General features: G+C 43.6%; 1 protein-coding gene across 1 annotated transcript in view; it reads left to right on the forward strand.

Annotated features, from left to right (window-relative positions):
• myo5b (myosin VB) overlaps positions 1-18832 on the forward strand; it is a 348657-nt gene that overhangs the window by 220142 nt on the left and 109683 nt on the right. The window contains exons 15-16 of the mRNA XM_078552494.1: positions 9336-9482; positions 11148-11245. Coding sequence (XP_078408620.1) covers positions 9336-9482; positions 11148-11245 — 245 coding nt within the window. The remainder of the gene's footprint in view (positions 1-9335; positions 9483-11147; positions 11246-18832) is intronic.

The following is an 18832-nucleotide window of genomic DNA, read 5'->3' on the forward strand; positions in this document are numbered from 1 at the left end:
TAGGACAAGTCTTTTTTTGGGGGTGGGGGAGAATGATTTTGTATGTATTTTGTTTTGTTTGCATGATGATTGATCAGAAATGAAAATAGAAAATAAATCCGTTCCAAAGGAGGAGAGTGCATAGATTACATAATTATTCAATATGGAAAAATGACTGATGTCCACAATACATGCTACTGGCACATGGTTTTTTTGTATCAAATTTATATGCCCACATATGTTTCCTTGATTACATTAATGCAGGCTTGTCCAACGTATGGCCTGTGGGCCGGATCTGGCCCACGAAGCCCCTCTATGTGGCCCCAGGGCCAGTTTTCAAAATTCTGGTAAAACAGGGTGAGTTTCAGTGGAAGATTTTTTTAAAAAATTCATTCAGAGGATGTGGGTATCGCTGGCTAGGCCAGCATTTATTTCCCAACCCTAACTGCCCTTGTTCAGAGGACATGTAAGAGTCAACTGCATTGCTGTGGGGCTGGAGTCACGTGTAGGTCAGACCAGGTAAGGATGGCAGATTTCCTTCCCTAAAGGACATTAGTGAGCCAGATGGGTTTTTACAACAATCGTTTCATGGTCATCATTAGACTTTTTAACTCCAGATTTTTTAATTGAATTCAAATTCTGCCATCTTTCGTGGCGGGATTTGAACCTGGGCACTACTTGGATCTCTGGATTACTAGTCCAGCGACAATACCACTACACCATTGCCTCCGCTAATAATGTATGGAGCTGCTCCTCCAATCAGAGAAAGCTTCCCTCCTGCGTTTGCTGCTGATAGACTCACTAATCAGCAGCAAATAGGGAAATAAAAAGTCTCTGACTGGAGGAGTGGTGGACATCGGCATTGGCGAGTGTGCTGATTGCTGCCAGGCCGAGGGAAGTGAAGGTATGGTGGGGCTGGTGGCCGGAGAGCCAGGTAGATTTGGCCCCTGGAGGGCGAAGTTTTGGCGACCTGGGAGGGTGAAGTCGATGTGAGCCCGGGGTGGGGGAGGGGGTCAAATTCTCATCTATCCCGTGGAAGGTGAAATCGCATCGGGCCCCGATGTGGGGTGGTGGTGAGCGAGTGCAGTTGCATCGGGCCTGTGGATGGTGCAGTTTTGGCAGGCCCGAGGAGGAGACGGTGCCCTGGTGAGTGTGTGTGTGTCTGTCTGTAGGGGTGATGGGGCCCGGGGGCGTGCAGATTGAGAGTGTGGGTTGTGGGGGTGGGTGGAGTGAGACGGCGTGTTTGTAGAGGGGGAAATGAGAGAGTGAATGTGTGTGTGTGTGGGGGAAAGTGAGAGAATGTGTGGGGGTGAGTGCGGGAGACTGAGTGTCTGGGGGGAGAGTGCAACTGTGTGTGCGCGGAGGGAGCGTGACAGATTGAGTGTGTGGGGGGATAGTACGAGAAACTGAGTGTTTGTGGGGTGTGCGCGAGAGACTGAGTTTGTGGGGGGGCAGAGTGCGAGTCTGCCTTGCGCATAGTTTCAGGTTTCTCACTCTTTCAACACCACACACCAACACATACACAAGCACCCACTCACAATGGGTGAGGGTGAGCGAGTGAGCATCCTGAGACTGGGAGTGAGCCAGACACAACACTCTGACCTTCTCACACTCTGGTCATTTTTATTAATTACTCTTTTTTTAATTAACAATTTATTGCTATGACATTGCTGTACAATTGCTCAGCAATGATTTATTTCCTTAGAACCCAACATTATTTTGAAATTCAGTTTATTGTTGTGCCAAACCTTATGGGCAGAATTTTGCCCTCGGATGGCGGCCGGCCCCATTGGCTCGGTGGCGTGCGGACGGCCGACCCCCGCCGCCGAAACGGGGCCCATCGCCATTTTAAGTGTGCGGGCCAATTAAGGCCCACCCAGCGACCTGCCCGACGGGAAGTGCTATGCGCCATGCGCTTCCTGTGCAGGGGAGGGGAGGGAATCCCCAACTGTCAAAGTGTGGTCTTTTGCGCATGCGCGTGAAAGAGCGCACTGCTCCCTGAGACTAGGTGCTGTCTCAGGGAGATTCGTGACAACTTAAAAATCATGAAAAATAGAAAAATAAAAAAATTATTAACATGTCCCCCTCATGTGACAATGTCACACGAGATGGGACATGTTAATAAATCTCACATAAACTTTATTAAAGTTTTTAAAAACGAACATGAAACCTCATCCCGCCAGTGGATGAGGTTTCATGTATTATCAGAAGCCCACTGGGGCTCCTGGCATGCCCGCCAGCCTTAAGGTTGGACGGTCAGGGTCTTTAATTATCTTAATGACCCTGTCAATGGCCTCAATTGGCCATTGACAGGTCGGCAGGTGGACAGCTGGTTTTGCTGTCCGCCCGCCTTCCTAACCATTTAAAGGGACCGGGATGACGTCGGGGCTTCCTCCCTGACGTCATCCCGCGTCATTTTCCTGTCGGCGAGCGGGCCCCGCCCCCAAATCGCCAATGGGAAAATTCTGGCTTATCTTTCTGAAATTAGCTCATCGGCCCCATGAGTGAGAAAAATATGCAAATGTGCCCCCTCCCGTCGAGTAGAAAGATTGGACAAGCCTGCCTTAATGTTATGTCATTGTCATTCACTTCTGTTCAATGTAATGATGCAGGTGCTGTAGAATGAGTGTTAATTTAATATTTTCATAGATTTTAAATGCAGCAGGGAATGTACAGAGGGTCATAAATTTAGAGGTTAAATGAAAATATAAACTGGGCAGGAGGACAGGTGGAAAATATAACTTAAAAATATATTCATTTTTCTCGGTATTTTAATGTTATAAATTTCCATTAATTGGGCTCTTTTGCACATATGCCCCAGAGATGTTTTCACTCAGGTAATTTCCTGCTGCTGACCCCCATTCAAATCACTGAAGTCCCTCCAGCAATGTAATTGCGTAATTGTCCTTGTCATGTTCAACGTACTAATAGTTCCTCAATGCCTTTGTTTGATTAACATAATTCTTGATTCGGTTTGATGTGATATAATCTTTTACTGTGAATCTACAGTGCATTCTGTAGATAGTACACACTGTTAATAGTTTATCAATTGTGTTAAATTATATTCACGTAGAGGGTGGGGTTTCACTTGAGCACACATAAAGAGACAATCATTGAAACTGTGGTGTGGTTGAGTTAGGAGATGTATGCTTGTAACGTTTCACTCTGTTTTTTAAAAAAAAGTAAGACTGAGTAAAGATTGGGTCCGGTATTACCCTTCACCAATTGGCTTTCCAGATCAAAACAGACACTGCATTCAAAGTGCACCTGTGGCGGGGGTGGATGTTCAGGCTAGTGGATGGATAAAATAGTTCTACCTGACTTGATGGTGCATCTTTGCTCATTTTTACCCGTGCCCTTTGGGATTTTCTGTCATCATAAATGAACAATCTGTATGGATCAATTTTGTCAATTCCATTGATATTCTTGGAAAGTTCTATTGGGGCAGCTTGAAGTACCTTTTTCTTTTGAAGAGAAAAGCCCAAATTCTTTCAGCTGTTCTTGTGATTTAAATTATTTGTTCTTTGTTATAGCCTCGAATGTGGGTTGACGACCTCTGTAGTTAATGATCCAAATGTTCAATTTCTGAATTGCTCCCAGCTTGATGAAAACCGCTGAAAGATGGTTAAATCAGATGATGAAAGTAGAAAATAATCAATTAAAAAGGGGAACAGGTAGATTACATAATTATTCAATGAGGGTAAAATTAAGATCAACTCTGATAAATTCATGGCTGAAGTAAATAGGCCCTACTGCAAAATCAATGTCATCGATCATTTTCGTAATCCTAGGAAACCCATGGAAGTTGCTTATTGACGTCGTGGGTGAAGAGATTTGTTTTCTAACTGCTTACCTGTACAAATCATATCAAGTTGGTAGCTTGCAGTCATTTGTGTAGCCCTAATTTTAAAACTACTTTGTTGCAGTACCTTGTGTGGATGGTGTACAAGCAGAATTCCTGGCTAGGAAGTAGTGAAACATAAGAAATAATTCAGTCGTATAAGTAATCATGAAATTAGCTGAGTTTTCTTTGCCGTCTCTATGCAAATAGCTTGAATGGAGTCTAGAAACACTGAAAATCTATTCCAAAAGTGGGGATGGCTCTTGCTATGATACATGTGGACATGCCAAGTTTTAATCACTGACTATTACCTTCTGATGTTGTAAAAATCAGCTGTGATACAGGACAACTATTTTTATTCAAATAAAACCATTCCAAATAATTTTTTGGCTTCAAATGCTGAATCAAAGTACATGAAAATGACTCAAAAAATATTTTAAAAACCCAAAGTTTTCCTGGAGGGCACACTTGTAGACTCACCAAAATAATATTTTGCAACATCAGAGCTTATTTTTCCCTTCAGAAATTTCTAAATCCACCATTGCAAATTACATTACAAATTTATACTTCAGTTTTTTTTTCCCCTATGATTCAACTGATCTGTACAGATGCAGCTTAAGTCATGTTACATGTTACAGTTTCTGGAGAAAAAGAAACAGAGTTGCGGAATGTGAACTCAAAACGCTACATTTAAAATCCTGAAATCCAATGTAATAAAAACCAATTAAACTTGGGCAATTGCCTTGGTCATAGGCCTTTTATTTGTGGCAGCTTTACCTCACTTTTTGAGTGATCAGAGTTTGCATTTTCCAGTTTGTTTTTATTGCTTGAATCAGGAGCCTGGTGGCTGGGGTTTGGTTTGCCCTGAGGGATCCATTCCTGGTAACATCACAAACATTCACATTGTGTCAGGTGAAGCCTTTGAATGGATTGTTAACCTTGCCATTGAACTATCACTGCCTCCCCAGCCATATGAATAAAAAAAGGGGTTTGTATCAAGTTTTTTGGAGATGTTCATTGGCTTTTCTGAATCTTGTAGACTGGCATGGATATGTGCGCAATGTGGAATAGGATTGCAATCGTGTTCTCTGCAATCAAGTTTACAATTTGATATATGTAGCACATGTTAGAACCTTTTCTCGCGTAGAACCTGACGACTGTGAATGGCATGATTGCTGAAAATTTATCAGTGGAGTCAATGTTAGAATAGGATCACCACTGCTTTAGCTTCTGGTGGCCTCCCGTAAGCAGCTTTGCCTATTTTGAGAGTGTGCGATTGGGGTGGTGTCCACCCCAATCTAGACATTTATTGAATTTGCTAATTTAGGTTGGCATGTGTAGATTTTTTTTCTACAATATAACTATGGAGCATTAAACAATAACTGACTACTTTGTGAACAATGGCAGGCATTTTGTTTTCCTTTCACAAAGTTGCAACTCCCAGGCCAGAATTATTCAGTTCATGGGTGGGCTCAGCAGGAGCGGGCGGGGGCAGTCGCAGAGCCAATTGCCACCTGTGATCAGCTCTGCGCCGCCATTTTACGTGGATGGTCCAATTAAGGCCCACCCAGCGTAATATGAGAGCCGTTGCGCTCAGCGCTACCTGTGCAGGTGGGGGGAGGGGCGAAAGTCGGGGCCAGCGCTCATTCGCGCATGCGCGTGAAGGAGCTCTTCAACCTCCCTGAGGCACGGAGCTGCCTCAGGGAGATTGAATCAATATTGAAATAATTAAATAAATGGAGAGGAAATTTAACTAAACGTCCCCTCATGTGACTCCGACACCGGCACGCACCCACTGAACGAAACATTGTGAGACAGTGCGATGACATCGGGACGCACACCCGACATCATCGCATGTCATTTTACACATCGGTGTGCCAGGCCTGCCCCCCGCACGCCAAATGAAAAATCCTGCCCCCAAACACTATATATAGGGCAGTTTTGTTTAAGCAGCATATAATAGTGAATACTCAGACTTGGTTCCCAAATCTGGTCTGAATATGAATCCAGGATTGATCTTATTGGCACTACTCAGTTGCACCATATTCCTAGTTGTAAATTTCCATCAGACAATGCAATATCCTTACATAAGCAATTATTACAACTGAAGTGCTGCTCCTAACTACCAGGGGGTGTCATTTTGTATACTGAAGCTATGCGTGGTTGCCAAACTCTCCATTTTCCAAGATATAATCTTCAATGTGTAGAGATAATGGTAGTAGTCAGTTGAGTTGGCTGGAAGACAACTTGGATAGAGAGGAAACCAGCAGGATTAGGAGACCAAACGTCCAATTTATTGTAAAATCATAACATTCAACCTCTCACTCCATAACTCGGTGGATAAAATAAATGGTGTCTTCTTGGCTTGGGTATTTTCAGTCACACTGTGGGTGTTACTGATGGTTGGCTGTTGCTATACATGGCACAAAGGAAGTTTCTTTGTGTGCTGAGCTTTCCCCATGATTGATTCCTTGAGAGCACTGCCTCACATGGGTATAATTTTGTAGGTACCAGCGATGCTCCTGTCTCTTTCCTGAAAGATTTAGCGAGTGCTGGATAGTGAATGCTGATAGGCTATTTGATCATGGCAGCAGGTTGTAAGGAGAGAGTGGGGAAATGAGGAGGTATAACAGATAATTTCGACTTTGTTCTCATCCATATATTTACAAGTGCACTATCCAGCAAAGTCAACTAGAAAACAATAATGAGTGGGAACCTGAGTGGCATGTTCGGTGCATTCAGTTGCTGCCCCATCTGATCCCAATCTTGGCAGAGACCAGGGGTTTAATTTTGGATCTTCCAAATCTATAAGTCTGGCTACCTCGCCACTAAGGGCATTGGCAGAGCTTCTCTGTGACTTATGCGTCTTTTGTATTCTCTTCAATTTATTGTTGAAATTTAATTACTTCAGGTCGTGATGGGTCAGCTATAAATAACTTGAGATAACCCTGTAGAGAAAAGAAAACAGATACTCATTGCTTGATGCTTTAATAATATAGCTGTGAGAAGTGTTCCCTTTTGGGGAAAAAACATTGTTATAAGGGTGAATTCCTTTTAAGTTCAGTTGTTGGAAACCATTTTGTTTCTTAAGTGAAGAAAAGATCTCATGAAGATTTTTCATGAAGTCTATTAGCCTCCCAATAAAGCTAAATGAATCCACCATAATCCATTATGTGAATCCATCCCTAAGGCTTTTTATCAACTGCTGGCAGCTGGTTCAATAACCTTTTCTGTCAGTTGACCAGTCTGCATTAGTGAGTTGATTTCCCACAAGCCATTTGTCAGGATTTTCCTCCTATATCAGTTACAAATAACGACTTCTTTTAAAAGAAATCAAAAAATGAAGAGTTGGCATTTAAACAGAAAGCTTGTTTATACTTTGAGGTCTCTATGGGAAGATAGTATAACATATTCATCCTTTCACTTCAGCAGAGACGAAGCTATTATTTATTCAGCGCTACATTGATCACGAATGGACTGCTCTGTGTAAGTGGCAGCAGGTGAAGTAAATTGCAGATTTTTGGAACTCTTGTCGCACCGTTCCAGCTGAGTTCAATTGTGGAAATGTGTCCCTCCCATAAATGCAGCATACTCTGCTTTATTATTCTGCTTCACTGAAGTGAGGAAGAAAAGTTCTTCCCTGCTTTCTTGAAAGGCTCAGAGAATAAATCCACTGCATGCTGTGGTACTGACCAAACAGTAGGACAATTAGACCTGGTAACCCTCAAGAGGAAAAACAATCAGTTCCTGTGCCTAGAATCATAGAAAACTATGCACATAAGATGAGAAGGAAACCACTCAGCCCATCAAATGCACTAGCTGTTGAAGAGTAATCCAAGTAGACCTGATCTCCTCTTTTCCCATATCCCTACATTTTTCTTTCTCCAGCTACTTATCCAATACCCTATTGAATTAATATCCACCACCCTATCAGGCAGTGTATTCTAAATCCTAACCACTCATTGCCTAAATAAGTTTTTCTTAAATTTTAATGTTCTTTAGTGGGATGTCAGTGTCGCTGGCTAGGCCAGCATTTGTTGTCAACCCTAATCGCCCTTGAGAAGGTTATGATGAGCTGTCTTCTAGAACTGCTGCAGTCATGTGGGTACACCCACAGTGCCATTCGGAAGGTGGTTCTACGTTTTTGACTCAGCGGCAGTGAAGGAATGGCAATTTAATTCCAATTCCAGATGGTGTGAAGGTTGGAGAGGAAGTTGTAGGCAGTGGTGCTTCCATGGTTCTGCTGCCCTTGTTCTCCGAGGTGGTAGAGGTCATGAGTTTGGAAGGTGCTGTAGACTGAGCCTTGGTGAGTTGTTGCAACAGATAGTACACACTGCTGCTACTATGTGCCAGTGGTGGAGGGAGTAAATGTTTAAGGTGGTGGATGGAGGTGTCAATCAAACGGGCTGCTTTGTTGTGGATTGTGTCGAGCTTCTTTAGTATTGTTGGAGTCGCACTCATCCAGGCAAGTGGAGAGTATTCCACCACACTCCTGACTTGTGCCTTGTAGATGGTGGATTGGTTTTAGGGAGTCAGGAGGTGACTTACTCATCAGAATTCCCACCCTCTGGCCTGCTCTTGTAACCACAGTATTTATGGGGCTAGTTAACCCCCAGGATGTTGATAGTGGGTAATACAGCAATAGTAGTGCTGTTGAACATTAAGGGATGATTTTAGATTCTCTCTTATTGGGGATGGTCATTACCTTGCACTTAAGTGACACCTAACATTCATGCCACATATCAGCCCAAGCCTGAATGATGTCCAGGTCTTGTTGCATGTGAACATGGACTGCCTCAGTATATGAGGAGCCACGAATGGTATTGAACACTGTGCACTTATCAATGAACATCCCCATTTCTTTCTTTATTTTGGAAGGAAGGTCTTTGATAAAGCAGCTGATGATGCTTGTGCCTAGGACACTAGCCTGAGGAAATCCTGCAGTAATGCCCTGGGGCTGAAATGATTGATCTCCAACAACCATAACCAGCTTTTTTTTTGTGCTGTGAGAGCCTCCAACTAGTGGAGAGTTTAGCCCCGATTCCCATTGACTCGAATTTTGCTAGGGCTCCTTGCTGCCACGCTCGGTGAAATGCTGCCTTGATATTGAGGATAGTCACTCACTTTACCTGTGGAATTCGACTCATTTATCCATGTTTGGAGCAAGGCTATAATGAGACTGCCTCTAGTTCTTCTGCCTGATCTAGTTGTTGATGGTGGACAATGCATGTGTGGATGTTGGGTGAGGACAGAATTAGATTTGACTGTGGCACCACCCCCACCCTTCCCTCTGAGCATTTATTGTGTGGACTCTGACACGAAGAATAATTGATTTGGATTAGAGGCTTGAAGGGTTGTCAACAGCTGTAGAATTTCCTAACATTCCTGGGAGAGAAAGTGAAGCAAAAGTGATCTTTTTACTTGGGGGAGGGAGGAATCTCTTCAACTATTAGTTCTGTACAACTTGATTTCCCCACCCCACCCCACCAATTGTCTCCTTTTCTTTTGGTTTCAGTATCAGCTGGTGGCCGATCTGTTCCAGGATGAGAAGGAACCTGCTACTTCCAACATAAAGATGAAAACTTCAAAAATAAACGTTCGACCACTCAAACCTGCCATGAAAGTACCCAATAAAGAGCACAAGAAAACCGTTGGACATCAGGTACATGTTTTATTATGTCCCCTTTCCCTCCCAAGCACTGATTTTCTTGATCAGCAACAAGATGTAACAGAAGGAAACTCGACTTTTTTTTTTGCCAATTTTCGCCATCCTAGAGAGTTGATTTTCTTTCTTCGATGCAAGATATGCTCCTGTCTTCCCCTATCACAAGGTTCACCTGTGGCATGCAGAACCTTTTGCTTTAGTGTTTATAACTCCTAGGTACACACTGGAAAGGCTTTCTCTGGCATAAGCATGCAAACTAGGAACCAAATTGTTAGGTGGATTTATGACAAATAAAGGGACGCAGTTCTAGGGAGGGAGTGACCCAGTCTATCACTGAGTACCCTGAATTGGGACTCAGCCCAAGCCCCTCACATGAAGGCCTAGATCAAACCATTAGTCACAAGTAAGTATTAGACTTGGATGTCTAGAGTAGCAGAGGTTTCTACTTTATTTAGCCAACAAATGCATTCCACTGTAGTGGACAAAACCCTTAGCCAGGTCCATTCTATTGTCATAAAAGCAAAATACTGTGGATGCTGGAGATCTGAAGTAAAATAAAAAGTGCCAGAAAACCCCACTAGGCCTGGCAGCACCTGTGGAGAGAAAGAAACATCTATGGAGAGAGAGAGAAACAGAGTTAATGCTTCGAGTCTGTATGACTCTTCTTCAGAACCTGGATTCTGAAGAAGTCACATTGGACTCAAAACAGCCCTTTATTTTTATTCCATTCTGTTGTCCATGCTTGTGTACTCACCCCTTCCCTTTCTCACAACCTTTATAGAATCCCCTTGTCCTCATCTTCTCTTTCCCCTTTACCCCCGGACCCCCTCCCACACTACCTTCTGAATTTGACAGATCATTTATGCCACCTCTAATTGTTCCATCACCATTTGTATCTTACCATTCTGGTTCTGACGGAACCATTCATCACACCTTATTTCACTTACACCACTCCTACTGCTTGCGCTTTAGCTGATACATACCTGCGGAAGCACAGGAAATGCAATGCTACCCATTCACCTCCTCCCACACCACTATCCAGGCCTCCTGGCAGCAGTTTACATGTACTTCCTCTAACCTAAGCCATTGTATTTTCTGCTCATGCTGTAGATTCCTCTTCATTGAGGAAACCAAAAAGGGGATTAAGTGAACATTTTTCTGAATACCTCCTTTCTGTCTGCAAATACAAACCAGTGATCCCCGTTGTGTACCAGCTTAATTCTGCAGCCTATACCTATTCTGGTCTGTGTCTGTCTTTGGCCGTCTACAGTGCTCCAATTCAAGCTTTAGGAGTTCTGCAACCTTTTGGATGCCTTATTGACTTGAATAACTTAAGACCTTATCTATAGCCCCCACATCCTATATTCAACAGGAAGTTCTGATGTTTCCAAGGGGAGTGACATCGAGACTCTGTTAACTTGCTTTTTTTCCTCCAATGGAAAAGAAGAGTGGGGTGATTTTAGAGCAGGGGGGCCTTTTGCTCCACCAGCTTACCACTCAAATGATGAAGCTGAGAAGGATCCTGTTACTTCCTGTTGCCGCAGCACAGCTAATACCATGTTAAATTGGCTTCTCTCCCTTTCTTTCCCCATCCGAGTGTTGAATACTGCTCGTGTGTGTGCATGTGTGCCTTCTGTAAAAACTCTGTTTCTTCCCCTTCAGTTTCGTAACTCACTGCATCTACTCATGGAGACCCTGAATGCTACAACACCACACTATGTACGCTGCATCAAGCCAAATGATGAGAAATCTGCATTCTTGTAAGTACAGTATGGATTGACCAAGGTAGCAATATTCCACAAGTCGCTATGTCCTTGGGTGGAGTTTTCCTAGGCCCTTAATGGCAGGCTTGGAGTGAGGGTGGGGAGAAATTTGAAAAACATGCTCCAGGCCAGTTGTCTTCCCACCTCAGGCCACTTTTCCCCAGTGGGTGGGTTGGAAGAGGGCTGACTGCCATGTTGTGAATGCACGAAGCAGTTGCCAGAAGCCAATTAAGGTTATTTAAGCAGCAATTAACAGGACTTTTTCCAGGAAATGGAATTTAACTAGCGGGTCACAGTCAACTCATAGGAGTTGAGAGGATACAAAATTGGCTGAGGGATAGGAAACAGAGTGATGGGTTAATGGGTATTTTTCAGGCTGGAAGAAGGTTTGCAGTGGAACTCCCCAGGGGTCGGTATTGGGATATAAATAAATAAATGATCTAGATCTTGGTGTGCAGGAGATGATTTCAAAGTTTGCGGATGACACAAAACTTGGGAGAATTGTAAACTGTGAGGAGGACAGTGTAGAACTTCAAAAGGACACTGACACATTGGTAGAGTGGGCAGATAGGTGGCAGATGAAGTTCAATGTGGAGAAGTGAGGTTATACACTTTGGTACAAAGAACATGGGGACACAGTATAAAATAAAGGATACTATTCTAAAGAGTGTGCAGGAGCAAAAAGACTTGGGTGCATATGTATATAAGTCATTAAAGGTGACGAGACAGGTAGAGAGCTGTTCCTAAAGCATACAGTATTCTAGGCTTCATTAATAGGGGCATAGAGTACAAGAACAAGGAGGTTTTGCTGAATTTATACAAGACACTCGTTAGACCTCAGCTGGAGTATCGTGTACAGTCCTGGGCACCACACTATGGGAAGAATGTGAACGCATTGGAGAGAGTGCAGAAGAGGTTTACAAGAATGGTTCCAGGGATGAGACTTCAGATATGAGGAAAGATTGGAGAAGTTGGGATTGTTTTCCTTGGAGAGAAGGCTAAGAGGAGACTTGAAAGAAGTTTTCAAAATCCTGAAGGGTCTGGACAGAGCAGATAGGGAGGAACTGTTCCCACTCGTAAATGGATTGAGAACTAGAGGGCACAGTTTTAAAGTGTTTTTCCAAAGGAAGCAAATGTGACATGAGAAAAACATTTTCCACACAGCGAGTCATTAAGGTTTATAATGCATTGCCTGGAAGTGTGGTAGAGGCAGGTTCAATTGAGGCATTCAAGGGCATTGAATGATTATTTAAATAGAAACAATGTACAGGGTTACAGGGAAAAGGCAGGAGATTGGCACTAAGTTAAAATGCTCAGAGAGCTGGTGCAGACATGATGAGCCAATTGGCCTTCTTCTACACCGTAACAATTCTGTGAGAGCCTAGCAGGAAGTCATTGAGGCCTGGAGCTAACAGGCACGCAGGGCTATAAAGGCTGAAATTGGTAAGGCTGAGGTCAAACATAGGAAGAAGCTCAGTGAAACTGCTGCTGCTGCTAAAATTGTTACAGATAGATAATTGCTGAAGCTGCCTACAGAATACCTTGCCAAGTCAACAGGGGTAGAGGCATATGTGCTTTTGAGGCTAACAGTGATGCGAGTGCCACCTGTTCTGAGGCTGGATCCACAGATGGGGAGTTTGAGTGTGAGGCACATTGGTAGCCACTGGGGGAGGAGCACCACCTGGATGAGGAACAACAGCTGTAGCAAGCTATGCACCCCAATGCAGCTGAATGATGCAGAGGCAATGGCTGAGGGCCAGGAGATAGAAGGCTCTATCATCAACACAGAGTATGTAGGCAAAGGGACAGCTTCTTTAACCTATTGGAGCATCAGTGCCCCTGTCGCACCATGTGGTCGCAGACCTCAGTGGCCTCTTGGGGGATGAATTGACATCACAAGGAGCGTGTGGTCACCTATTGCCTGTGGCAGTGAAAGTGACTGTGGCGTTAAATTTCTTTGCACCTGGATCATTCTAAAGGTGGCAGCGGACATCTGCAGAATCTCCCCCTCACAATCTGTTGCCCATAATTGCATCACTTATGATGGAAAGCTTCGTATGCAAGGATAGCAGACCACATCAACCAAATGCTAGGCATCCATGTCAGCTTCATTTCCATGGCAGGGGCCCTCCACTGCAGGGGGTGATGGGCTGTACCATTGTGGCCATTAAGGCACCACCAGACCAGCCAGGTGTATTTGTAAACAGAAAGGGCTTCCATTCCTTTAGCATGCAGCTGGTGTGCAAACACCACAAAAATACCCTGCAAGTGTGTGCAAGGTTTCCAGGCAGCTGCCATGATTCCTTTGTACTGAGATAGCTGCCTCAGCTGTTCAGGTCACCAGACAGCCTTCATGGATAACTGCTGGGTGAGAAGGGGTATCTGCTGAAGACATGGCTTATGACACAAGTGCAGATTCCCAACATGGAGCCCCACAAAAGCTGCAACCATCACCATTTATCAACCATGGCAACCATTGAACAGCCATAGGCCTTATGAAAATTATTTTCCAGTGCCTTGTCTGGTCTGGAGGATGTCATCCATGAGGCCCCTTCAAGGGCACTCCACATAACTTGGTGATAGAGAGGAATGGAACTGGCACAAGAATATGGTGATGAGTGCTCATTGTCCTTCTCCTCGGAGGAGGAGCAGGAAAATTACAATCAGCCAGCACACCATGCCCAACCAGAGGTCCCACTGAGGCTGTGCCCATTGACCTACGTGCCAGGGAAGTTTGGGACACCCTCATCCAGGTAATATTTACCTGAATGTGAGACTTCACACACTTTACTCTTGGCATCCAGACCCCTGTGGCAGAAGTTGTGGCCCCAAGCACAAAATACCATAAAAATCTCTAATTGAACAAATCCACATACTACCCCTCCCACTTCAGCACTGTGTCACATGACATGCACTGATATCACATCCACTCTGCTCCAAATGGTGAATGTGCAATAGAGCAATAAGAACTACACAAGAGTTCTCTCTTAGGCAAGGTAAACGGTTTTGTTCCAGTAAAGCAAATCAAGTTGACAGTGGCATAAAATAAAGCACCTCACTAAATCCCATTTTGCTGCTAAACCTGCTTTTGTGTTCTCTTCTGTGAACTTTTGTGTGGTGCTAGCCCTGTAGCTAGAGAAAATGTGGAAGCAGCCTGCTGGTTTGTTGGCTCAGGCAAATGAGATGCCCATGGCATGCGTCCTCTGAGTTACAGTGCCATGAGTGGCAGTGTAATGGGCAAAGTCTGTCTACTCATGCAGTTGAGATTGATGGGTCCATTAGGATATGCAATCTGATTGATGAGGCAGTTAAGGCATGAACAGGTAACTGAGAAAAACTTGAACAATACGCATTTTTCATTAATGGAACCTATTGACCTAGACACTAATTGAGGGGAACGGCTAACATCCACACTTGTAATTGAGAAAACCTAGTGCATAATATGTAGCATTTACCAGCTGGAGGAACATAACCTCCAGATAATGCAACTGAATGTATGAACAACAGCAGCGCAACAAGATGATTAGTAATAGAGTAGTGAGGCATATAAATATGGCACATTTTGCAAACCATCTCAATAGTTTATTGGAGGTGCCATTTTTCAGATGAAACATTAATACAAGAGTCAATCTGGCCTCTCAGGTGTACATAAAAGGTCTTAAGACATCTTCCATTTTCTTGACCAAAATCCCTCAATCAACACCATCAAAACTAATTATTTTGTTACTGTTGTTTGTGGGACCTTGCTGTATGCAAATTGGCTGCAGTATTTCCTTATATTAAAACTATCAAAACACTTCAACACTTCATTGCTTACAAAGCACAAAGCAACGGCACTGAAGGAGGCCATTCGGTCCATCGTTCTGCACCAGCTCGCTAAATGAGCATTATGATGTAGTGCCATTGCCTTGCCTTTTCGCGTACCCTTGCACATTGGATGATTATTTGAATAGAAACAATGTCCTCTTGAATGTCATGTTTGAACCAGCCTCCACCACACTTCCAGGCAGTGTATTCCTGACCCTTGTGTGAAAAAGTTTTTTCTCATGTCATATTTGCTTCTTTTGCAAATCACTTTAAATCTGTGCCCCCTCATTCTTGATCCTTTCATGAGTGGAAACAGCTTCACATATCTACTCTGTCCAGCCCCCTCATGATTTTGAGCATCTCTATCAAATCCCCTCTCAGCCTTCTTTTCTCAAAGGAGAACAGTCCCAATCTCTCCAATTTATTCTCACAGCTGAAGTTTCTCATCCCTGGAACCATTTTTGTAAACCTCTTCTGCACTCTCTCCAAAGTGTTCACATCTTTCATGTAGTGCGCACCCAGAACTGTACACAATACTCCAGCTGAGGTCCAACGAATGTCTTATATAAATTCAGCATAACCTCCCTGCACTTGTACCCTATGCCCCTATTAATAAAGCCTAGGATACTATGTGCTTTACTAACTGCTCTCTCCACCTATCCTGCCACCTTCAATGATCTATGCACATACACACCCAAGTCTTTCTGCTCCTGCACCCATGTCAAAATTTCAACCCTTATAATGTCTGTTCATGTTCTTCCTACCAAAATGCATCACCTCACACTTCTCCACATTGAACTTCATCTGCCACCTATCTGCCCACTCCACCAACTTGTCTATGTCCTCACCACACCATCATCCTCACAGTTCACAACACTCCCAAGCTTCATATCATGCGCAAACTTTGAAATTGTCCCCTGAACACCAAGATCTAGATCATTAATATACATCAGAAAAAGGAAGGGTCCCAATACTGACCCTGAGGGAATTCCACTACAAACCTTCTTCCAGACCGAAAAATACCATTACTCTGTGCTTCCTATTTTTCCGCCAATTTTGTATCTGCATTGCAACTGAAAAGATGAGCAATATCTTTTCTCACAAGTTGGTTGTGTGGCACTGTGTCAATTGCCTTTCTGAAGTCCATGTACACCACAACAGCATTACCCTCATCGACCTTTTCTGTTAATTCTTCAAAAAACTCCAGCAAGTTAGTTAAACACCATTTCCCCTTTAGAAATCCATGCTGGCTCTTCCTTATCAACCTATATTTTTTCATGTGACTACTAATTCTATCCCAAATAATTGTTTCTAGAATCTTGCCCATCATTGAAGTTAAACCGACTGGTCTGTAATTGCTGGACTTATCCTTACAACCTTTTTTGAACAAGGGCATAATGTTTGCAATTCTCCAGTCCTCTGGCACCACCCTTGAGTCTAGGGAAGACTGAAAGACCCAGTGCCCCTGCAATTTCTACTCTCTTGCTTCCTTCAATATCCTTGGATGCATCTCATCTGACCCTGGTGCCTTGTCAACTTTAAGTACCGACAGTCTATTCACCACTTCCTCCTTATCAATTCCCCCTTATCCCACATAAAAGATTGGCATGTAAAATTAATGTGCATGGGATTGGTGGTAGTGTATTGAGATGGATAGAAAACTGGTTGGCAGACAGGAAACAGTAGGAATAAACGGGTCTTTTTCCGAATGGCAGGCAGTGACTAGTGGGGTACCGCAGGGATCGGTGCTGGGACCCCAGTTATTCACAATATATGTTAATGATTTAGATGAGGGAATTAGCTTTGTCTCATCTGCAAATTTGGGTGGGAGGGTGAGCTGTGAGGAGGATGCAGAGATGCTTCAGTGTGATTTGGACAAGCTGAGTGAGTAGGCAAATGCATGGCAGATGCAGTATAATGTGGATAAATGTGAGGTTATCCATTTTGGTAGCAAAAACAGGAAGGCAGATTATTATCTGAATGGCTATAAGTTGAGAGAGGGTAATGTGCAACGAGACCTGGGTGTCCTTGTACACCAGTCGCTGAAGGTAAGCATGCAGGTGCAGCAGGTAAAGAAGGCAAATGGTATGTTGGCCTTCATAGTGAGAGGATTCGAGTACAGGAGCAGGGATGTTTTGCTGCAATTGTACAGGGCCTTGGTGAGACCACACCTGGAATATTGTGTGCATTTTGGTCTCCTTATCTGAGGAAGGGTGTTCTTGCTATAGAGGGAGTGCAGCGAAGGTTTACCCGTCTGATTCCTGGGATGGCGGGACTGACATATGAGGAGAGATTGAGTCGATTAGGATTATATTCACTGGAGTTCAGAAGAATGAGGGGGGATCTCAGAAACCTATAAAATTCTAACAGGACTAGACAGGGTAGATGCAGGAAGGATGTTTCCCAATGGTGGGGGAGTCCAGAACCAGGGGTCACAGTCTGAGGATATGGGGTAGACCATTTAGGACTGAGATGAGGAGAAATTTCTTCATCCAGAGAGTGGTGAGCCTGTGGAATTCGTTACCACAGAAAGTAGTTGAGACCAAAACATTGTATGTTTTCAAGAAGGAGTTAGATATAGCTCTTGGGGCAAAAGGAATCAAATGGTATGGGGAGAAAACGGAAGCAGGCTATTGAGCTGGATGATCAGCCATGATCATAATGAATGGCGGAGCAAGCTCAAAGGGCCTAATGACCTACTCCTGTTCCTAGTTTCTATGTTTCTATGAACCCTTCTAGTGACAGAGTTTCCTCATCTGTCACCATGGCCTGGGTAGCATCTACTCCTTGGTAAAGATGGATGCAAAGTATTCATTTAATACCTCAGCCATTGCCCCTTCATCCATGTGTAAATTCCCTTTATGATACCTAATCAGCCCTACTCCTCCTTTTACCACCGTTTTACTATTTATACGCCTATAGAAGACTTTGGGATTCTCCTTTGTGTTGGCTGCCAGTCTTGTCTCAATCCCACTTCGCTTCTCTCATATGCTTTTTCATCTTCCCTCTGTATTCCTCTTGATTTTCAATTGTATTTTCTACCTGACACCTGTCGTAATCATACTTTCTTCTTTATATTAATTTTAATTTCCTTTTTCATCCAGGGAGCTCTGGATTTGTTTGTCCTACCTTTCTCTTTTTTTGGAATATACCTTGACTGTGCCTGAACCAATTCTTTTTTGAAGGTAGCCCATTGTTCAGCTACAGTTTTTCCTGCCAATCTTTCCTTCCAGTCTATCTGGCCCTGCTCCGTTCTTGCCCCATTGAAGTCGGCTCTAGTCCAGTTAATTATTTTTATTCTGGGTTGCCTATCGTCCTTTTCTATCATCATCCTAAAACGCATGATGCAATGATCACTGTCTCCTAAATGTTCCCCCACTGACACTTGATCTATCTGACCCATCTCATTTCCAAGAACCAGGTTCAACAGTGCTTCTTTTCTTGTTGGGTTGAACACATACTGCTGTAGAAAATTCTCCTGAACACAATCTAGGAACTTTTGCCTCTCTCCGCCCTTTACACTACCACCATCTCAGTCTACATTTGGGTAATTAAAGTCCCCCATTATAACTACTCTATAATGCCTGCATCTCTAATTTCCCTGCAGATTTGTTCTTCTATGTCCTTCACCTATTGGCGGTCTATAGACTACACCGAGCAATGTAATTGCACCCTTTTTATTCCTTAGCTCTAGCCAAATTGATTCTGTCCTTGAACCTTTTGGGACATCCCCTTTCTCCAGCACTGCAATTCTCTCCTTAACCAATACTCCCACCC

Source organism: Cetorhinus maximus, chromosome 1 (assembly GCF_964194155.1).
Source record: "Cetorhinus maximus chromosome 1, sCetMax3.hap1.1, whole genome shotgun sequence".
Lineage (NCBI taxonomy): Eukaryota > Metazoa > Chordata > Chondrichthyes > Lamniformes > Cetorhinidae > Cetorhinus > Cetorhinus maximus.